Source organism: Scaptodrosophila lebanonensis, unplaced genomic scaffold, assembly GCF_003285725.1.
Source record: "Scaptodrosophila lebanonensis strain 11010-0011.00,11010-0021.00 unplaced genomic scaffold, SlebRS2 tig00000024-arrow-pilon, whole genome shotgun sequence".
Taxonomy (NCBI): Eukaryota; Metazoa; Arthropoda; class Insecta; order Diptera; family Drosophilidae; genus Scaptodrosophila; species Scaptodrosophila lebanonensis.
The window spans coordinates 13,635,544-13,659,177 of record NW_022060538.1 but is presented as its reverse complement, the minus strand read 5'-3'; the positions used below and the strand labels follow the sequence as shown (position 1 = coordinate 13,659,177).

The 23,634-nt window shown below is 42.2% G+C and overlaps 1 protein-coding gene across 1 annotated transcript in view; it reads right to left on the bottom strand.

The window, feature by feature from the left end:
• LOC115621465 (GATA-binding factor C) overlaps positions 1–23,634 on the bottom strand; it is a 52,241-nt gene that overhangs the window by 12,475 nt on the left and 16,132 nt on the right. The window contains exons 3-6 of the mRNA XM_030515125.1: positions 17,805–18,091; positions 16,977–17,105; positions 16,319–16,940; positions 7,613–7,758 (exon numbers count right to left, since the gene is read on the bottom strand). Coding sequence (XP_030370985.1) covers positions 7,613–7,758; positions 16,319–16,940; positions 16,977–17,105; positions 17,805–18,091 — 1,184 coding nt within the window. The remainder of the gene's footprint in view (positions 1–7,612; positions 7,759–16,318; positions 16,941–16,976; positions 17,106–17,804; positions 18,092–23,634) is intronic.

Here is a 23,634-nt window from a genome sequence, read left to right as displayed (position 1 = left end):
GGTAAGGGTTGCACTTAAGAATTCAGAAAGCAGCAATTCAAAACGCCGCTTGTTGATTGGCTTTGTTGTGTTCCTGTTATTTGTATTGTTGTCGTTGTGTTACCCCTTTGCCACATCAGGCGCATTTGCCTAATTAAAACATCAGCTAAGCTCATTTTCATTTTTCTCATTTAGTTTGCTTCTAACTTGGCGCACACGCAGGCGCTGGCGCTTTAATGACCAACTATTGCTAAAAATCACACCTGCCCAACAAAAAACAACAGCAATGCTCGCAGCACATAAAACGAATGGCCCCAAGAAAATCAATAAAATGCTAAGCCAACAACGATCAGCAACAGCAACAGCAACAGCAACAGCGACAAGCAACAACAGCGAATTAATGTCGCTCATTAATGCTGCTCAATGAATTTTACGAGCCGTGGCCAAAGATGGCGCAGCCCGTGCGCTTTACATGGCATTGAAATTTGTCGCAGATGTCGCCCAAAAGGTTTGCCTTATAAATTTTAAAGAGACCACTTGTCTCTGGTCTATAAAGCGGACAACAACAACACCAACAACAGCAATGACCGATGCAGTGGAGGCTGCTTAAATACAACTTAATATACAAAAATAAATGTAGCAATGGAAATATATATAATAGTCACAAAAAATCAAAGATGTATTTAAAGTTGAAGAGGTTTCTAAAACCCATAGAAGTAACCGACATGAATGTGCTATAAATTCAAACTGCAAATTGTTTCCTCTTCCTCTTAGGTTAGGTTCTGTTGAGAGGGCTGCAGTGAAAGAGATCGCTTCATTGTAATAAATTTCTAAATTTTAAAAACCCTTATTTATTAAACCTAAAACTATTACCTATTTTTCTTATTAAACCTACAAGTATACAACTTTTAAATTTCACCACCGAAAGCCGAAAGATTTTATTTGTGATTCCGTATATGTAGAAGTGCTTAGTTGTTTGAAGTTAGAGTTGCAGAATTCTACAACTGTCCAGAACTGCTCTATTTCAATAATTAGATGAGTTTTTTATTCTATTTAGACGTTGAGACTTAATGAATAGTATGTTATGCTGATTCTTTGCAGTCACACTTAAAATCCCTTATTTAAACCTATTACCAAGTTTTCCTAGTAAGAATTTGAAAATTGTAATTCAGGTTCCATATACGACTATATAGAAGTGGTAGGTTATCTGAAGTAATTACAGAATTCTACGTCTGTGCTATATTCAAATAATTAGATGAGATGTTTATTCTAGTTATATTGATTCTCTGCCGTCATATTTAAGCAACATTTACTGTAGCGTGCTTAGCAAACAGTAGCCACTGAGCTGGTCGACTGAGCCAAGTGCAGCTACATTGTTGCCACATGCAACATTGCAATGAGGCTAAGCACACACACACACTTACATATGAACATTGTGTCCATTTTTGGAGGCATGAAAATCGTCATTAATATTTGTCACTGGACACTGAATGCTTTGGCTACAACTAAATAAATTATACATACGAAAGCAGTGAACTAGGCTTGCTGGTCGCATGGCCAAAAGCAGGGACAGAGGCATGGATATAGAGCACCTGGGCCACATTCGTTTGGGCCATTCCAAAATGAATGTGAGCTTAACACGCGCTCGCTTGGCCGGCTTCGTTGGCTTGAGCAGCTTGGCTGCGTGTTTGCATTCATTTTTCCATATTGTTGTCTGCCAAAAGGGTTAGAATGCGGGCAACCCCTGGCAAGGAGCTGAAAAGGATTTTCATGTGACGTGTGCAAAAACAAAAGCGCGCAGGAGCACAGGAAAATTATGCGTTTGCATATTAAATAGGCTTTTGGCACAATACATTTTATTGAGGGGCGGCTGACTGACCGACTGAAGGAGTGAGTGCAGGAGTGAGTGAGTGACTGGCTTTATGTTAATGTCTGCGAGTGTGCGCCTTTCCATGTGCTTTTACAATATACGAGTGTATCCTGTGCATAAGGCACCTCATAGCTTAAGCTTCGGGTTCAGGCTCTTGTTGTTGTTGTTGTTGTTGTTTCAGTGTTGCCTCACTGTTAAGTTAACAGCGCCACAGGCTGGAACTTGTACACATTACGCTTAAGGTCTTCCGCATTGGCCACATTAACAAGCTCACTCCTTGCCGCATTTACAGGCAGCAGGCATCAGCAAGGCTTTAATCATCTTACGGTAAAGCTTGAAACATGGACTGGGGGAAGCGGAGAGACAGAGAGGGAGGGCGGGTATGGTCGAATGGAGAGCCTGTTTCATTATATTATTGGCACGCCCACTTGGCACAGCCTGCGCTGCGCTTCATATCGTTAATTTTTAATTGATCTTCACAAAGCAGCAGCAGCAGCAGCAGCAGCATCAGCAGCAAGCTCAGAGCGGACTATCTTATAGGTGGGGGATGGGGAGGGGGTATCAACAAGTTTGTTGCAGTTGCCAGTCGATAAGTTCGTCAGCTCGCTTTTTGGCAGATCGACAAGAATGACGATGAGACTGATGGCAAGGCGGCTGATGAGGATGATGCTGCAGACGTTGACTGCCCGCGGAGACTGTTGTTTTCTTCTCCATTTGTTGTTGTTGCTGTTGCTTAAAGTGCATTTTAATAACATTAGCCGTTGTTGCCTTTGTCTTAACAAGCTTCTAGCCGAACTCTGTTGCATCCTTTGTGCGTAAGCAGTCCAAAATCTTTTGATTTCTTATACACTACTTATATGTATATACTCGTATATATATTTTTGCAATAGTTTTGTAGGCTGCTCCTTTCATTTTTTCGCTTCGTTCGTTGCGTATACGCCCCATTTGAACGTGCATTGAACTCGAGTAGATGTGGCTGCTGCTTTAGTTTTGATTTGATTCTTGTTGTTGGCCCTTTGTGTATTGTATTTTATCGATCGTTTCGACTTTCCTTTTTATTTTAGTAGTAGCTGCAGAATGTCTGTTGCGACTTGATTTATACGCTGAGTTGAGTTTAATTTTTCGACGTCACTGCCTACATACAAAATTGATGTGGTTGTTGTTGTTATTGCTCTGGGCGCTGTTTTGATTTTTTAATTCCCTCCATACGAAATTCCCACGCCAAAGGGTTAACCATCTTAGTCGAAGTGGCAGCCGTTTCTTTTCATCATTTTTTCTTTTTTCTTTTTGGCAGTCTAGCGCACATATGGCGCAAGCCCCACGAACCATACGAAAATGTGTTAATTAGGTTTTTATTTCATGATGCCCATGCTTTTTATAGTGCTTATATAGCCGAAGATTGTCGAGTCAGAATAGTCGATGATTTGACGCTTTACACTTTACAAAATTATTGATGGCTGACTGAGCTTCTCGAACATAGGAATAGCTCGCTTTGTAGCGTTTTATTGCTGTATCTATTGTTGCTGTAATGCTTGTTGTTGTTCTAATTATTGTGGTTAAATGCACAGTTGGATGCCTCACTCTTTTAAGTTCAATTATTGAGCACACAGCTTATCCCTGTTGCCTACTTGGAAAAGATAAAGCAGTTGCTTCTTCGCTTTCTTATCAAAAATAAGTATACATGGCGAATAATTTGAAAATGTTCACAACTTTTGACAACCAAAATCCGCACAAAAGCTACAAGTTAATTAGTTAATATACAAATAAAATTACTTTAGCATTGAACATTAAAAACATGAAATGACTCTGCGCTTAAGAAACTTAAATATTTGTTCTTAGCTTTTCTTTGCTTTTGTTACATATTTGCTTTTTACAATTATTACATTTTAATAATGTTTTATTCATGTCCCAAATATTGTGTATTTTCTGAAGAATTGTTCTTTTAATTATTTTAATAATCAGAGTGAAATAGAGAATTTTCTTTTCCTAAATGTAAGCCCGAATTTACGAATGCTCGTAGCTTAAGTGACTGCATTGATGAAATGCTTGTCATTGATTAATAATAAATTAATGAATGCGGCTTGTCGTTCAAACGAATGCATTTATAAATGGTTGTGTCAACGTGTTGATGTGTTTATTGTTGCAGGAACAACAACAGCAACTTCCACATGATCAAAGTAAATTGTTGTGTTCGCGTCTCTTTTTTTTAATTTTTTTCTTTGCATGTAGCTGCTTTGCATGCAAATGACATGAAAAGACGTAACAGGCATAAAAATAAACAATTTACAAAGCAAATATGTTGAATATAAGAAAATACTAATGCAATCGCAACAACAAAAGAGACGATGACAACAATAACAGCAACAACAACAACAACAACAGCAGCAAGTTGAGTCGGCAACGTTTTGTTCAATTTATTGTGTGAAAATTCGCATAAATTAAAACTGCGCTGAGGCATAAATATTATGCAAAATGCAAGCGCCTTGCCTCCAACTTGAGTGTTGCCCCCTTGGCAAGAACAACTAAGCACACACACATACACTAAAAACACACACATCTACATAGAGGCTGCTTATATAAGTCACGAGCTACTGCGGCTGCTAAGATGAGCCACTCAGCTGTCTGACCTTAACACAAGTATCCGTGGCTCTCTAGTAGTTGTAGACGTTGCATTATCCATGTGACATGCATTTTCAATTAACACTGTCAATGGGGGTGTAACCCCAGCAACAACAACAACAACAGCAACAGCAACATCTATGGCCGAATGTGACAAATCAAGTCAAGGTTGCACATTTAACGGCACATTAAGGCGGCAACGATGCGGCGCCGTCACCATTGCACAGTCGCTGCGGCAAAGTCCAAGCCCGAGCCTTCGAAATACGGCCAGTTGGAGGCGCCTCAGGCGACTAGGCAACGCAAACTTTTGCTAAAGTTTCTTGCCTTATAATTAAATGCAATTATTGAAATGCCAGCGGCTGTTAAACAGTCAACAACAACAACAACAACAATAACAGCAACTACGAAAACATAAATACATGTGTAAGACTGTTGCTGCTGCTATTCTTGTTGTTGTTGTTGTTTTTGTTGTTATTGAAACAGAACAATGCAAATTTTTAATTTATGTATTTTAGCCTGAAAACCAAACAAACGTCCGAAGCAACACACACGCACACACACACAGCTCGTCGAGTCTGGGGCAACAAAAAGAATTTGTTTGTACTCTACAAGGCGAATTTAAGTTACGACTTGTTGACTGTTTTCATACAATTCGGAAATTTAATTAAAGGCGGCAGCAGACAATGAGATGCGCAGCCATGAAGACGACGATGGCGGCGGCAGCCGCAGCAGCAGCAGCAACATCAGCGTCGCAGGTGCAGCCATTTGGCAATATGCAAAACGCTCCACGCTTGACCCTCACATGCTGGTGCGGCACACAAACAGACAGACGAACGGACAAACAGACAAACAGACAGACAGACAGACAGACAGACAAAGACGAACGGCCGCAGCGAATGAACGAGCGAGGCCCGTTGGCGGTCAAGTCATGTTGCAAAATGTTTGTACGAAATCAATACAATTGCCACCCAGAATGGCAGCGAGCGCCGCTTAGCCCTTCGGCACCCTACCCCACCTTCCTCCTGCTCCTGCTCCTCCTCCTGCCTGCCCTCCTGACTGGCCTCCTGTCTGGCTTGTGAACTTCAATGCCAAGCGGCCAAAACAATTGAATTGCATTTCATGCACAAAGCAATGTTGCGACGGCCACTTTAACGACGGCGTTTCAAAAAGGACATTGATGTGCTGCATCCTGTTTGCCTCCAGACGCCGTCGCAACCAAACTCGTTAGCCTATAAACGTGTACATGTATATTTATTTAAAAATAACTGGTAGTAGTAAAGTATAAGAGTCAGCAGTCGGCAGGCACATCAATTTTAATTTGTTGCATATTTTGTCAACACACACGGCGCATATTATGGATGTCAACGAAAAATCAACAAACACCCAAGCTTCCCCCTCCCCCCCTCCCCGGCGTATTCCCTCTCCGACTGTCGCTGCTGCTGCTGCTGCTGCTGCTCAGCCATAAAACTGTGTGACTCCAGCTGTGAATTTCTTGGGAATTCCCTCGTTTGCTGCCACAATCTCTGCCTCCTGTGCCTCACATTCCTTGTTGCCTGCCCCGTCTCGCGTCACCTCAGACTTCTCTTCAGCTTAATAATGGTTTATTTATGTTAATGTTATGCAATCAAAATGCATACGATTTAAATGGCAATAAAAAATCAACGCACCACAGATGAGACAGTTGACTAAGACAACACGATAGTGTTCCATAGGCGAGGGCGTGCTTAACTAGATAGATGCCCTGCATTCCCCGAATTTTGGTAACTAGCTAGTAGCTACTATACAAGTAGATCTTAAACATTTGACTTGTATTAACCAGTTTTTCTTCTTCCTTTGATTTCTACAATTATGGGTTTGGCAACTATTTTACAGATACTTCAAACTAAAACTTTGTATCTACTATGAAGGCTCATTTAAGATCCCAGATTGTTTTGGAATATTTTCCGATTACTATTTGGTATTTATTTGTTTTTGCTTGCTCTTTAAAAAATAAATCTTTTGTTCTCCAATCCAACTGTCAAGTCTGCTATTAGAATTAACATATCCTTTAGTTATAGAGTATTAGTTTCTGAGGCGAGCAAGCCAAAACACAAACCATAAACAAAAAAACAAAACCAAAACAAAAGGTTGGGCAATAAAACTGCATTTAACAGTTTCTTGCTGTTATTGTTGTTGTTCAAGCTTGTTATGGTTGTTGTTCAGTTTTTACGCATGTTTAATAGACTAATTTTGTTGCTCCCAATTTTTTGTCCCGCTCCCACACACGCACGTTCTCCAATCGATCCCCAGACAATGCAGCGTGTGAGTTCGTTGCTTAAGTCTTTCGTTTTTTTTTTTGTGTGTGAGTTGCTTGTTTTCTGTTGGTCTTTTTCGTTGATGTAGTTGGCGCCACTCACACGAGTATGTGTGTCTGTGTGTGTGTGTGTGTTCGAGTGTGTGCTTGTATGCTGCGTTACATATATTTTCATAGTTTGTTGCTGTTGATGCTCGCGCCCGATAAAAAACGATAATGTCCACGGTGCGACAGACAAGATATTGTTTGTATGTACATAAGTTTTTACTGGCAGACAGACTCAGCTAACCCAGACCCAAACGCACACACACATACACACATACACAGACACGGACACACTCTCGCTCTCTCTCTCACATATATGTTTATAGAAATGCATCTGGGGGCTGCTTGATTATGTTTTTAGTGCGTTAAGTGATAATGATGATGCGCGTTGATTTTTATCGCCACGGCGCAGCATTTTTCTGTTAAGGTAGAGTTCGAGCTCGCAATCAAGGCTCTGAGCCAGTCGAACTGGCCAGAGAAAATGATAATTAAATATGCATGCGTGTGTGTATTTATGTGAGTTTGCTGCATTCTGTTCTTGGAATTATTATGACATTTGAGAACTTTCACGCTGCTTTTATGGCTTTTGGCGACAGTTTGTATATTTGTGTGTGTGTGTTGGTGTGTGTGTGGGGGCAGGCACAGCTTGTTCAGCAGATTGATGCCCCATGATGATGACTTCCCATGAAAATTATGAAATTTATTGGTTAATTTGCGGCAATGTGTGGAAGCACGTTGACGCAGAACCAGCCGTTGGGCGCCTTCAAAATTATGTTGAATTTTTTGTGATTTTATAACCAACTTACCAGTCTTCGCTTTGGCTTGATCAACGGTCGGTTTTGGCCATTCATTTTGTAGTATAAGCCACAGGCGTTGCACAGATAGTGGCCAGTGCCATCACGTCGCCACAATGGCGTTGAGGTGGCACCACAGTTCACGCATTCCCGGCCCTCTGCAAATAGATAGCAAATAGAAAATTATATATAAAGTGGCGTCTGATTAGTTTTCAAATAAGAGCAACCAACAACAGAATACCCAACTTATTTACTGAGTTAATAGTACACCAAACTTTTCCTCAGAAGTGTAATTGTTTTTCCAACGTGGAAAGTAGAGAGTTGTAATGACGAATGAAACAGATAAATGATTAAGTTGATTTCTCATTAATTCACATTTGCTGTTCTATTTGAACAAGTAATGATTTCATATTTATATGTGATTGCCTTTTAAGTGAATGAATTGAACATATTTCAATTCTTTTAAAGTGTAAAATTTATAAAAAGTTTATAATAATGGCAAGCGTGAATCGACACAAAAGTAGTTTTGTTTTCCATGATTTTTGGTGACCTTTTAAATCAGTTTGGTAAATTATTCGCCAAGGTTTCTAGCGAACAAATATTTATTTAAAATATATATTCCAATACTTGTATAAAGTCTCAAGTTCCAGTGTTCCAATATCTTAAGTTTTCGATTTTTGTTATTGAATATTTTTATTTCACTTCTTTTTCTTAGGTAACTTGTTTAGAGTAGCAATATATTCCATTCCTATATTAAAATATTTAACAATTTGCGGCTTCATACACGCCTTCAATGAATAATGAAAAAAAGTTGCCGAACTACTGGGGAGAGGCGCGTTTGGTTTTCAGGCAACAATGTTGCCAAGCCGTGCAAAATAATGGGCCAGTCTAAGCGCGCGCGACAACAACAACAAGAACAACAACAACAACAACAACCAGTAAAACAACAACAGCAACGAACGGCAAGCAACAACAACAATACGAACAACAGGAATAGGAACAAATTTTTCAGCTGTTTCTTTGGTTAGTCAGTGAGTCGGCAGTCCAACTGTCCGCATGCCCGCCTGTCCGCTTGTCTCTCCATCTGTCTGTCTGTCTGTCTGACTCTCCGAGTATATGTCGGTGTGTCGTTGGCTCCCCAAGCCTAGCATTTTGTATATATTTTTGTAGGTTTTGGCTTTCTTTTTGCGGCCTTTTTTCAACGCTTGGCAAACGCATGGAAGCGGAAATGATGGATTCGCTTGGCTTTTTGCTGCAGCAACAGCGCCTCTGCGACTGCTTCGACTCTGCTGACTCTACACATTTTAATTAAGCAGCTGGCGTCGCTGCCAAAGTCAACGTCGGCGTTCTAGTTGCTGCAGTCGTCCCCAAGCTTGCGGCAGTAGTTGCTCTAACTGTTGTTCCTCCATTCCGACGAGCTGGTCCGAAACGCAACTCATTTAAATATCTTTAGACATAATTTGTAAGCGACTTGGCCTGACTTGGCTTCACCAACACACACACACACACACACACACTCCCGTCTCCGCCCCCACCTCTTCATTGTGTGGTGCCCGTCCTAAGCGAAATGAAGTTGCAAATGTAACGCGTTATTAACGTTCATGTTACAGTTGCGTTCAGTTTGTTGTCTATATGTATACATACATATGTATGTGTGTGTGTGTGCATTGTGTTGTGCGTATTGTGTTTATAATTTGACCTTTTTCATATATTTTTTTCTCCCATTTAATGACGCCACTAAATGGGCTTCATTATTTCGTTTGTTGCCGCGCTTGTTTTATTTTTTATGTTTTTATTTGTTACGCGCTGCTGTTTGTTTCTAATTTCAAATTGAAATTTAGTCATAAAACGTACCCCACACCAGCGGCACAAATGAATGCCAAAGTACACATACACAACTATGTATGTATATAGAGGGAAAGATTTAACGCTGCTTGACTTTGCTTTGCATTCCCGCTATACCTAATTGTGTTTTAAGGCATTCGCTTGAATGTAATAATTAATTAACGTTGCGCTTTACACGGCCACATAAGCATAACTTTTTATTGAATATTAGCGACACACCCTTTGGCGTAGCTTTGTGCTTTTCTGGGTGGGCATTTGGCTCATTAAGTGCGTTCGTTGTCAACTCGTTGCCTGTTCAAATGCCATTAGTGCCTCCCATTTGATGTTTTAACAAAACTTCATACTCCAATGTCAACCTAAACACTGTCCAGCGTTCAGTGGCGTGCTTCGCATGTCCTTATGTGTGGACTTCACGTGATTTGCGCTTTTTTTATAGTCTATACTATATACTCGTATAAAGAGTGGCCCTCCATCCACATGCGTTGCCATGTTCTTGTGTCTTCGTTGGCATGCCAAACATTTTGTTTTTGAGCTTTCAAAGAAATTAAATTAAACGTTCTGCGTGTTTATGGCGCACAGCTTGACCACCACTCTCTCATTCAATCCACTCCACTCCACTCCACTCCCTCAGTGCTCCACTGTACTGTACAGTGCTCATTCTCATTGCGAAGGCGCGTTAAATAAACAGTTCATTTGTTTTCATTTAATCATAAGTTGGCTTTGCGTTTGTGTTTGTTTTAATAGCGCGCTTCTTTCCTCATATTTTTTTGGTCGTCTTTTTGGACACTTTTAATTGCCGCACATTGTTGTTTCTGCTGACGCTTTGGGTGTGCCCCACAGTTTGTTTCTTTCTTTGAGCAAAAATTGCCGCCAATCAAAAATACAACACCCACAAAATTAAAGTTGCATAAATTAGAGCTACACATACGAAATACGCGTACCAAAATGAAATGTACAGTGCTTAGTCCTTAAAGCGTATACATTATGGATGATGAAGAAAGAACTGGCTTGAATGTAGAAATAGTTTTATACTTTTTAAATGATTGAAGCTCCGTTTTACGAACTTTTATACCTCAGTCTGTATGAAGGCTGGCATTCCTTTCGTCACCTTCCATGCATCGATGAACATGATATATTTTATTTTAAAAGCATTGCTATTTAGCTGATCTGTAGCTCAGAGCAAGTTGTCTCTCTTCATACAAGTACATAAGCAAATTGATATTTATATGTAGAAATTCTATCTTCAAATGGTTACTAATTTACTGTGTTGTAATAATATGTCGTTGTGTTCTAAATCAATTTCAATATCAGATTCATATTCGAATCCTTACACTTGGATAGGAGTGGAGTTTTAATTCCTTCCTAAGAGAAGTTATAAGTTGGAAAGACTTTTAAGCGAATTCAATGTTAATCCCTATCTAACAATTTGTTAGTTCACTTTATCGATTAGGCACTTTAGGGACTTTGTTTAGCTGGCATAGCATCTAACTCTAACAGTAGCCGTTTGTGTAAATTGAAAACTTTATGAATTTATTAGTTTGTCAAATGGTGGCGTTCCATTTCAGAAGTGGCAAGTGTGCCGAAGCTCCGAAGCTCCAACTGTGCAGCCGCGCGCTGCTTTCCGCATAAAATTTAGCGCCCATTATAAAGGGTTGGCCCAAAGAACTATGAGCGAGCAGCCGACGTTTGTTGTTCTTGTTTTTGCTGCTGCTACTGCTGTATGTTTGTTTATCTGCTTGCTTGTTAGCTTGTTGTATAAGGTCTTGGCAGCATATTAAGCCATAAAGTGTGCCAGCGGTGTCTCTTGGTAGCTGTTTTTGCTTTATTTTCAATGTCCCCCCTATGCCCTGTGCTGCCAGTCTTCTTCTTGTTACAACAATTCCAATGAAGTTCAGTTCTGAGGTTGAGGCTGTGGCTATGGCTGTGGCTGAGGCTGCTGCCGAGCTCCATTCCACAGCTAATAAATCAAACGTGTTAATGATGTTTTTACCTTACGTGCCCACTTTTGACAACAAAGGCAGCAGCAACAACAACAACAGCAACAACAATAAGCCTGACCACAGAGAACGAGCGATGCGACAACTATGGCCCCGCTCTCCAATGCGCACGCGCACTGTCATACCCCTAGTGTCCTCTCTTCATCTATCTCACTCTCTCGCTTCCTCGCTCTCTGTGCCTGTGCCTGTGTCTATGTCTCACTGTTCCTCTCACCTGCACTTGGGTTGGTGGCCTTTGTTGTTTTTTTTTTACAACATTTTTATTTGATTTCTGCTGCTGGTGCTGCTGCTACGATCCTTTTGTTGGGCAGTTAGTCTCTGCTCTTGTTCTCTCAAGCAACGGCAACAACGGCAACGGCAACGCTGTGTGTGTTTTATGGCCATTAAGCAGTTGGCTGCTTTTGTTGTTGTTGATTGTCTGCTTTGTTTTGATTTCAATTTGCCTGTCGCCGCTGCTGCTGCGTTCCCTGCTTGTGGTCTACGAATACTCGCATGTGGATGGCTGGCTGGCTGGCTGGCTGGCCTATGACAGTTTTTACTTTTTATTTATTTTCATTTCATTTTCTAAAAATTCACATGGAGCAGGTTAGCTCAAGTTAGGTCTCTCCGCTATGATTTAGTAGTCTCCTCTAACTGTTTCTATGCGCCGAGATCTTGTGGTATTGTGGTCCATGCGTTGTAATTTCTTGGAAATTTGTGCACACTTTGGTATTTCGTTTTCGTTTTAGAGTGCTCTTCTTAAATTTTTGGTTTTTCTGAATTTTCTCGGGTATTGTTTTATGGCCCGTGTGACAATGTCGCCGTCCTCGTCCAAAACTGTAGCTGAACCTGTTTTTAGGGCCTGATTTGGCATTAAGGTTGACTCAAGCACGGGCCCGAGGTCTAAAGGTTGTCGCTGACTAACTGACCAACTGACTAACTGACTAACTGGCTAACTGGCTCTGGCTCAGTGTCTTGTTGATTTGACATTTGGCGTCGTTGTCCATAATTGTCTAGAATTTATGTGCTGTACCTTTTTCTCGAAGGGGCCAAAACAAAATTCTAGTTAATTTGTATGTGAGAAGCAATGTGTGTGTGTGTGTGTTAGAGTGTGTGAGTGAGTGTGTTTAGGCACTACAGCTGCAGTTTAATTAATAGCTATAGTTGTTGCTGTTGTTGATGATATTAGTAAAACATTGAGAAGGCGCATTTAGCATACTTATATATGTATGTATAGAGTAGTAGAAGATAGTAGTTAAGAGACAAATTTACAATTACTGGTGAACAAGACAAAAGACACATGGATGTGTGAGTAAATAGTTGTTGTTTGAATTTGAATTTAAATTGTTGGTTTTTTCGGGTTAAATGAAATGAAAATTAATAAACCGAAATGGCACACAAACAATACAATACATATACAATATACAATATATATTTATATATCTATACATAAATGATAATGACTAAAGAAAAATGTTAAGTGAAAATGCTGTGGCATGAATAATTTACACGCGGCGTCGCGTCCGTGCCACGCATGCCACAAATAAACGCCAAGCGCCTCATTTTGAGCTCAGCTCGCACAGCTGTCAGTTTCGAACAAAGGAACAATGGGCGCACAAGAAGCTCATCCCTGCTGTTAGGCTTAATGCAGTGGACGGATCCATGGACTTGTGGACCACTGGTCCAGTGGACTTGTGGACCCGCGGACCCACAGACGCTGATTGAGTGAAGGTTGGTGCTGCTGCTGCTGCTGTTGCTGTGCTGTTGCTGTTGCACTGAACCCATATCAATTACTTAAAGCTCATTCACAACATTTTTTATTTTCACCTGACAAAAGCCAAAATGGCATCCAATCAATTTTGTGCAAACTCAGGCCAAGACAAGCCAAACCAAGCGTAAAGCCGAAGAGCACGAAGCGCTCTTCGAACTATTGATTGTTGACTGGAGCAGGAGGTGAGGCGGTGTAGGCGATGGACGAAGAAAAGGAGTTGCCGTCTGACAGTGGCAAAGGCAAAAGGCAACACATGTTCTTGCGCCCGAAAAACTTATCGCAGTCAGTTGCGATAAACGATAAATAAATACATACACGTAACAAGAGTGGGACACACACACACACACGTATATATGTACTACACATATATGTATATAGCGAGTGAGAGGGAGACAGGCAGTCGCTAGGAGGCTGCAAAGTTGAGGACAGACGCAGACGACTAACGACGACGATCAGGCAACAATAATGTCGCAGACAATTTTTTGGTTAGTTAAAAGGCTCGACTGGCTGCTGGCTGCTGGCTCTGTTGTTCGTGCCTTGACGTTTAAACAAAAACAAAATAAAAAAGAAAAAAAAATGCGAATAAGCCAGAAACTGTCGCCAGGCACTAAAAATGAAATAAAATAAAATAAAGAAAAGAGCGCACACAATATAACAAGCAAAGCATTTTGTCAATGCTCCCGCAACTGGCTGGGCCTCTATTGACTCCTTGGGCTCATTTGCCTGCAATTTTGTTGCCATGAAAGACTTAGGCGACAAACTTCAGTACATACTCTTATATTGGATGTAGAAAGAAAGCGTGCTTTTGTTTTTAGTATTTTGGTGCTAACAACAACAACAATAACGACAACAACAAGGACAAGAAAAGAAAGAACAACAGTGCGTAGCTGCCTACTGCTGTTGAACAGCGTGCTGTAAAGACACTGTTAGCTTTTCCAGTTTTATATGCTGGCTTGTGTAAGAGAGAGAGAGAGAGAGAGAGAGAGAGAGAGAGAGAGAGAGAGAGAGAGAGAGAGAGAGGGGGGGTGCAGGTGTATGAGTGAGTGTGCTTAGGGGGTTGCATGCAATGACAACAACAACAGCAGCTTTAACAACGGCAACTGCATGCCAGCGACCCTCACGCATTCGCCACAGAGCCACAGACCCACAGACCGACGTGTTATAAAGTTGTTCTGTTCTTGTTGTTGTTGTTGCTGCTGCTGTCGCTGCCGCTGCTGTCGGGCATGCGAAAACGCAATGCCAACAAACCGGCTGAGACGAGAAACAGCGAAACCGACAGAGACAGCGGCAGCGGCAGCGACGGCAACTGCGACTGCGACTGCGAGTGAGAGCAGGTGCAGCGGCAAACTTCCGCAGCTAATGTATGTATGTATTTTAAGTATTTGTGTGTGCGTGTGCTGTGCTGTGCTGTGCAGCTGTGTGTTGCTGTTGGTCTTTAAAATAGTAGCAACATGAAGTAATTAACAACGACAATACAACGACAACAACAACAACAACAATAACAAGCGTTGGAGGCGCATTTGATGATGACGCAGCTCAGCAATTTTTATGTTTCTGCCCCATGGGGATGGCGGCACAAAGGCAACAAGGCAAAGGCAATAAGCGAAAAAGCAAAGGCAAAGCGTTGACAATAGCAATGCAGCTTGAACTAATGTACAGTCAAGCTAAATGTTGACGAACAAACCTAATCGGAGTCGTCAACTGTTAGCAGCAGATGATAACTGAACAAACAATCTGAATAGCATAAAAGTTTTGAAAGACTTTTAAGCTTGGGACAAAGCCAACCGAATTATATTATGCGTTTTGAAGCTTTGAAAATGTAGTCAAAATAAGGGTTTGGTAATATAGAACTCTTAACTTGCATAGAACTGATCGAAAAAAGTACCCTTCTTTACAAATTTGTGGATCGCCTAGTTGAGGTAACGAGGCATATAGAGTTCTTCTGGGTATGTCCAGCAAACAGGCTCGAAAGAAATTAATTACATTAAAAACTTTTTGATAGCCACAAAGAGACACATTTTTGTAAAGCTCATACATTTTAGATATGTATGTAAACAGAAAGAAAAAGCCCCCAGCTAGCCCTACTTTTCTAATTTATAGAAGTCAGACTGTTCTCAATGTTGTTCTTGTTGTTATAGCTATTATCATGGTATTAGTGGATTTTGTTGTTGTCGTTATTATTATTGTTGTTGTCATTGTAATGCGCTGATTTCATGGTGAATGAGCGCGCGCCAGTCAGCAAATGGCAGAACAAACGACGTCCAATGCGGGCGCAGCGCATACTCGGCGTATACGCAATGCCAGCAAAACAATGCGAGTGACTTGGAATGCCGCCACAATTGAATGGCATGGCGAAGGGGCAAGGCATGGGGCATGGTGGTGGTGGTGGTGGTGGTGGTGGTTGCAAATGGAGTGAAGTGGGCGTATGCATATTAATTTTCGCAACACGGGAAGCGAATAAAAGTTAATTTCTTGTCTTTGCTTTCATTGTGCGCATCGCGGCAGATGGAAACATGTTTAAGTGGCGGGAATGTTGCGGCCGTCGTTGCAAGTAGCATGTAGCAAGCAGCAAGCTGTCCGCTGCACATGTCAAGTGCGTTGCTTGTTTACATTGCCAAGTGGGCAACAACAAAAACAACAAACGAGTGTGTATGTGTGTGTGTGTAAGTGTGTGTGTGTGTGTGTGTGCGCGCGCTTCCCACGTTGGCGTGTGAAACACAAAAGACATAAACCAACAAAAAATATAAATAACAACAACAAAGCATCAAAACTTAGGCATTAAACTAAGACTAAAGAATACGTATACACAAGGAACAACTAAATGAAAATATATTCAACGCTAAATTGCGTTCAATGTACAAAACAGTTTGTTGGTCTCGCAGAGAAAACTTCCGTTTTTAATATACTTGTAATCAATTTTTAATATTCAATGGAATATCTTACGATATTCTGTGATGCCTTTATTTGTTTAAAGCTCTGTTTTCATGCAAGACCAGCCAACCAGTTACAATAAATTAAATTCGATTAGGTTTAACAATTATTATTCACCCACACCACGTACAGCACCACAAATAATGCTCGCTCTGTACGCTTCGAATCGCAAATGTCAAATTTTGTCTTGCTTACCAGCACTGGTCCGGGGTTTCGTGCGCACGGGCTTTATGTCGTTGCTGCTGGAGTTGTTGTTGTTGCTGTTGCCCCCGTTGCCGCCATGCGGTTGCAGGCCATTGCCCAACATGCCGCCCATGCCGCCAGCTCCTCCGCTGCCACCATGCATATGTCCAGAACTAGCCCCTACAGCCGACCCGGACGCACCCACACCATGATGATGACTATGATGATGATGGTGCGCCGCTGCCGCTGCTGCGCCCATGCTATGCCGCACGGCGGCCGCTGCCACGGAGGAACTTTGGAACATGTTGGCCGCTGCCACAGCCGCTTGGTGCTGGGCCGCCGCATGATGGTAGGAGGCATAACTGGAGTCGTAGTTGTTGGCCGCCGCGGCCGCTGCTACCGCCTGACTGTTGGCGTAATGCGCTTGGGCCGTGCCATCAAACAGACCATTCGATGTGGAGGCGGAGGAGGCTGAGGCATTGCTGTTATTGTTGTTGTTACTGTTCTGCTGTTGTTGCTGCTGTTGCTGCTGCGGCGCTTGGCTGCCACTGCTGCTGTTGTTGTTGTTGTTGCTATTAGAATTATTGTTACTGCTTGAACTACCTTCACGCTGCTTGGGGGCCGACGATTGCGACTGACTGCTGGCATGGGCATGCGCCGCTGCTGCCGCTGCGCTGCTCCCGGAGATGCCGACGCCGACGCCATTTTGTAGCGCCGGCTTGATGTCCAGCGCACAACTGGCGTCCGTTAATGAGGTAGTGCCCGTCGCCTGCTGATGCATGAACGCGTTCATCACGGCCTACAATGAAAGAATTAAAGAGGTTGTTAGGAAGGAGTCATTCTACAAATGGTTGCCTCGCTGAAAGATTGTAACAGATCTATTAAACGCCCTCCAAACTTATCTTGAACAACACTATGGTGGGTCCATATCCTGATCTGTGTGGTATAACCTATCCTAATGGCTTTATCAAATTAATATTTTTTGTAAAAAGAAAACCAAAACAAAACACCTAGTGCCCAAAGGGGAGTAGTTCAATAATAGTTTTAAAGAGTGTTGTTGTTAATTATTATAATCTATTAATTCTAGATCTAAATCGGATTTTGTGGCTGTAGATTTGTGATTTTCAAATGGTTTTCTGAACCATGTAGTTTTCTTAACTTATGCAGACATAAATTATCCCTAAACTGCGTTTATTTTATTCCCTAATATTTTTATTATTAATTATTTGGATGTATCAATTCTGGACTCGTATTCTACATTTTTCAGATCGGATTTTGTGGCTGTAGATTTTTGATTTTCAAATGGTTTTCTGAGCCATGTAGTTTTCTTAGCTTTTAGGCAGACATAAATTATCCCTAAACTGCGTTTATTTTATTCCCTTATATTATTGTTTACTATATTTCTGTAGCCGCTGTAATTGGCCGATGGAATCAATAGCTAACTAGAATATATCGGTACTATCTGAATCTATCCTTGAAGATAGTTTGCACTGCTTACCTGATATTCCGATGGACCGGTTTGTACTGAATCGGGTGTCGAATCCTTTGGCGGTGTCGGTGGGAATGGAAACGAATGCTGGCCCGCTGCCGTTGTCTGATGACTCTGGCCCACTTGGCCGAGCTTGTGCTCCACCTGCGGCTCCTGCGGGCAAGCAAACTGGCCCATGCTCCAAGCGCTAGCGGGTGCAAATGATTTATGCTCGCTGGTCAGCCACGGGCTGAGCGGCGTATGAAAGTGCGGCCGACACACTTGCGGCGTGGCATGTGACGATGCCATACGGGAAGCTGTAAGCAAGCACATCAAAAACAAGAGAATTAATGCCTCGCATAAGGACAGGGCAGCTACATAAAAATATAAATTAAACTTAAATGCTGCATTAAATCAATTATGGCCAAAATTTATACATGAATTTGCGTACGTCCGTCCACATCAGCGTTGGCAATGCGCGCAGATTAGCCGCGTAAGCCGCAACCACCGGCACCACCACCAGCACCACCACTGCTCAGCTGTGGCCGCTGCCCCAATCACTGAGACCAGAAGCGATAAAAATTCATAATAAATGGTGTGTTTTACTTGAACTTTTTTGTTTTTTTGAAAAAGCGCAAAACGTTGGCGGAAAAGCTGAGGCATAATTTATGAAACACCAATCCCAATTCAACTGGGCAGTAAGGCACTGCGAACAGCAAAAACAACAACAACAACAACAGCTGTAACAGCTCACCACACAGCGCCAAAACGCTTGCGGCTGAGCTGAGCTGCCAATGCAGAAAAGACGGAGAACAGAAAGAATGGGAAGTGGAGGAGCGCAGGCACAACTCGAATGCAACGACTTTGCATACGAAACAGAAACGCGTCCGAAGCGTCCAGAGTGGCGGCAGCAACTGCTGTTGCATTGTCATAAATTGTTTAATTTGTATCATAAACAATCGCGTTAAACTTTTGTCCCAAAGCTAAAAAGATCGATCATTGGGTAGCTAAAGCCGCAGCCGCAGTCGCAAAACCAACGCCTGTTGTTCAGTGTTCCATTTATTGTTAGTACAGTAAAGCCTATTTAAGGAATTAGCTGAGCGCAATAGTTAAGGAGAGCTGCTCACTTAGAAGGATATTAAAGCTTGACGATTCGAAAGTTTGCAATTTTTTAAAACATTCTCTTAAAAGTATATCAAATAATTCGTATTTCTTGTTCATTTGTTCATTTGATAAATTATTTTTGAAATCATGTTGAATCATAAATTTTGGTCAAAGATTTTTAAAGAAATATCAGACAGCTATAAAAATAAAACTTATTTTATTAGAGAAAAGTACTTTAGCCAGAAATTGTGAAGACCTCCTAATCGAAATCTAGATGGATGAGAATATTTCAAATAGGTTTTAGTGTAGGGAGCCACTTGGATGGATCAATGGTGTCTTGTTTTAGAAGAAATGAGCATATCTATTGTGTCTACTGTAGCTCAGTTGTTCTACACACTGCGCTCTCTCTCCGGCCGTGCTCTCGCTCTCTCAAAAGTGTAGCCTAAATGTCTTGCACTGTATAATTTAGCGGACACCAAGTGAGATTTATGTGTTTAATGCTTCTGTTGCTGGCCGCCAATATCCTGCCCCATATGGTTGCCAGGTGCCCGCTCACTCGGTACGCTCGCTGACAGTGCTAGTGTGAGTGCGACTGCGACTGCGACTGCGAGGGGTGTTGCAATTGTTTGGGGCGCACACTTATTTTTATTATTATCATTAATATTACTTTCTGCTGTGCTCGACTCGTGTTTTGCTAGCTTTGGGGCTTTATTTTGATTTGTTTTTTTTTTTTTCGTATGTTTGTATGTAAAATTATTTTTGATTATGCAGCAGCCACCATTGCTGTTGTTGTTGCTGTTGCTGTTGTTATTGTTTGTGTGGCAGTGGTCGTCACTTGGCACAGCAGCTAGCGATTTGTTGCTGTCCTAGGAAGCAGTAGGTCAGCGGTGAGCCCCATGGACTGTACGAGTACAAGTATTGGCAGCCGGCCAGAAGTTCGACGCACGCTCTGATGGATTTGCCAGTGCAGGAAATTGGAGGCAGACACAAAAGCCCCAACAACAGCAGCAACAACAACGGCAACAATTTAATATCCAGCAAGAACAGCAACAGCAAAAGCCATCCGTGTGTTGTGTGCAGGCAATCAATGATCGTCTCTCGTTCGATCGCTGCCTGCGATAATATCCATTTGATTATCCTAATAACAGTGCTTTAGCGGCGATATTATATGTACGTGTGTCTGATTATAGAAATTATGCAAGACAACAGCAGCCGCAGCAGCCGCAGCATCGATAGTCGTCCTCATCTTGGACTTGTGGCAGTTGGAAGTTTTGGTTTCAGTTACCTTTGCTGAGCTCTCTTACCTTTGTCAGACAACAATACCACTAACAATGCCTCAATCAGTTGTTGCAGTTGTTACATGCAACAACACAATAAGAAACAATTTCACACTTTTGCGCTGCAACAACAATTGCAGTGATACAATCAACAAAATATACAGTAAAAGTTGCATAAAGGCAACCTCCACAAGCAACACGGCCTTCATAATTTCTTACTTTCTTGGCCATAGACTAGCTTGAATGAATTTTATTGACTTTTGGGAGCATGGGCTCCGACCTATTTAGATAAGTCATTCATGTAAATACAAAACTTATTACTGAAATGTTTGTGAAAGTTTACGAAACAAAAAAATTCAAAACATGACGAGCTCTGGATCTAATTGGAACTTAAAATTTTCGGCAACCTTCTGTACTTTGGAATGCTTTGCGCAAATGTTCATTTGTGCATGGACATCACTCATTCAATATTCAATCTCATTCATACCATGTTCAATAGCTGTCAATTATCACTGTACAAAAACTACAAGGCGCATCGTCACAGCTCAGATTTAATATGAAGTCGCTTCATATAATTTGGCAGCAGCGAAATAAGCGCGTTGGATACACCAAATTATAGGTGCAGCCACACATTCCCGTATATACTCGTACATGCTGCATACATATGTACATATGTACATACATATCGTGGGTTTGTACCAATTAGAAGAAACAACTGGCCAGTCAATTGGGCCCGACTTGTTGAAGGCTTTAATTGTGGCCCAAGATGCAGATCGAAAATGAAACGGAGTGCCTGTGTACGCACATTGCAGTTTAATTTGTGATGGTGTTGGTGATAAGCGTGGACTTTGGAGGGGGGCGGATAAGGCAGGGAAATGAAAAACAATTTGCAGACACATAACAGCGCTCTGTTAGATGAGTCAGAGCGCTCTGTTATGGCTCTTTTGAGGGTCTGGGACTTTTGCCTCGAGCTGAAATGTAAATCACAGCGGCCGGCTGAGCTTTTAGCTTTTATATAAAACAATTCACTAATAAATCAAGTTGAGTACAGCAATTAAAGTTGCAAAAAACACACACTCACACACACAATTACATGTTTATGCAAGCGACAACGACATTTTTGCTGTGGCGAGCTGGAGAAGCGATTGTCGGTATGCAAAGCTCGTGCTTGTGGAAAGCGATGCTTGTTGCCCTTGCCAAGCTGACACGTTCTACAGAACAACAACAATAAGGCAAAAAAAGAACAAAAATAACAAACAATCAGCTACAATAAAATCTGGCTTTAATTTTCTGTTGCTATGGTTGTTGTTGTCGTCGTCGTTGTATTTGTTGTTACGCTAAACGAGAAGCAGAACAGCAACAAAAACATTTGGAGTTTTAGCCTGCGCGCATGCGCTTGATTTCTTCAAACTGACAGATCAAAGCGCCAAAGCCGCCGCCAGAGTTGCCCTGTAAGCGTGTGTATGACTGAGCTGGCTCAGCTACATACATACATACAAAGCAGTGTGTGTGTGTGTGTGTGTGTGTGTGTAAAAGACACTTGAAGCCACGCTTGGACATTTCTGTGGCATTTTAAAAGCGTTTGACAGCACTCAACGCTCAGTCAGCAGCAAAAGTACGATCTGAAGACATTGCGAGACAGTTTTATGCCGTCTCTGTGGCTCTATAGTATGTGGTTGTATGTAATTGAAAAAGCTCAAGCCATGCTCGTTGCTGTGGGCTTTTAAGTCACTCTCGTTCTATCTCTCGATTGCCCAAAGACTTCGACTCCGGCCCCGGCCACGGCAAAAGCGCCTTTTAATTGCAGCGCCGTGCTACGTGAATGACATAATTAATTGTATGCGCAGCGTATTTAGCTGCGATCGACGCTAACGGCTTGGTCCGAGCTGACGGCACTCAGGCTGACGTGTTGGACATTTGAAGATGACATGCATGACATGCACAGACAGCGTCACATTGAGAGACAGAGAGAGAAAGACTGTTTTTAGTTATAATCAAAAAATTGAGAAAATAGATGGAATACGTTTGGTATTCCTTGCAGCTGCTAGAGTGACCAAAGCAATTCAATTAGCGAAATGCAATGGCCACAGAGGTTGCAGCTGCTTATCATTGGATAGCGGAAAATCTCTAGCGCACACACACACACCGAGAGACGCTCACAAAAGCCCGAGCATCCTTTCAAACCCCTTGCTTATCAGAGAGCAAAAATCTCTCATTTGAATGCTGCTGAATGCGAAGCGGAGCAGAGCGACACTCACCAAACAGGCAGCGGCATTGTAACCAAAAGCGCGAACATCTTGATAAGCCCAGAGGCGAGAGCGGGCTACAAATGAAATGTGAAAAATGTAACAGTTTCATACTTTTTGTTTTTTTTTGTTGGCTTGTCTTTTCTGTTCTGTTCTGTTCCTCTGGCTGACAAAAAAAAGGATTTGCTGGCTGGCAGCTCTTTGGTAAATTAAATTCACACCAGCCGCAAATAGAGAGAGGGGAAGGGGGGATTAGGGGTGAGTCGTTGGCGCCTTATCGTCAAGTAAATCAGATCCGCAAATGAGTGAAACGAGTCTCTAACTGACGGACAGACGGACTGCTTGACTGCTTGACTGACTGACTGACTGATATGTAACGTTTGTATGTGTTGTCAGTCGTCATTCAGAATCGATTTAGTGAAATTTCAGCTTCAGCTGCTTCCGCTCACATTAAGCAACAATCAATCATACAAAAGTTGGACAGAGAGAGAGAGAGCTGGCAACTGTGTGAGACTCTCCCTTAAGAGCATCTTGAGCTGCAACCCCTCGGCTGGGCACTTGCTTAATTTATAGCCAGACGGACGGACGGACCCTTTGTGGCGTCACTAATCGTGAAAGACAAAGACTTTTCACCTGCTCGGCTTCCCGTTTAGTTGTTGTATAGTAGGTGATCCTTCGAGGCGCGTGCCTGTGCCGTTGTTCGTGCTGGTGTCTGCTCCAAAATGCGGTCAAGTGTCTGCTGCATGCCGACGCTTACACCTGCTCCAAATTGAAAAATGCAGCAGCGTCAGCAATAAACTATAACGGATTCATGTTCCTGCTACCAACCACCGACCAAGCAACAACAACAACTCGCACATACGTAGGTCAGTCCGAGGCACCTTCAAAAGACACCTTGACTTGAGTTTTGAGCTGAGCTCAGCTCAGCTGAGTTGAGCTGAGCAGAGCAGAGCAGAGCCGAGTAGCCTGTTTAGCATTTTGCGCGCTTGTTTGTTTTAATTATTATTTCTTTGCTTTTTCATAATTTCTGCTGCCGTTGCGTGCCAACTGAGCAAATGTCTGCTTGACTGACGGCTCGACTTACTGACTGACTGCCTGCCTGCCTGTCTGACTGCCTGCCTGACTGACTGACAGTTGCTGCACTTTATTAAGCGCAAACTGCATTGGGCCTGCCTCAGTGCCTGCCTCATTGCCTTGCCATCTATATTATTAACACTTTATTTGCGCCGGCTG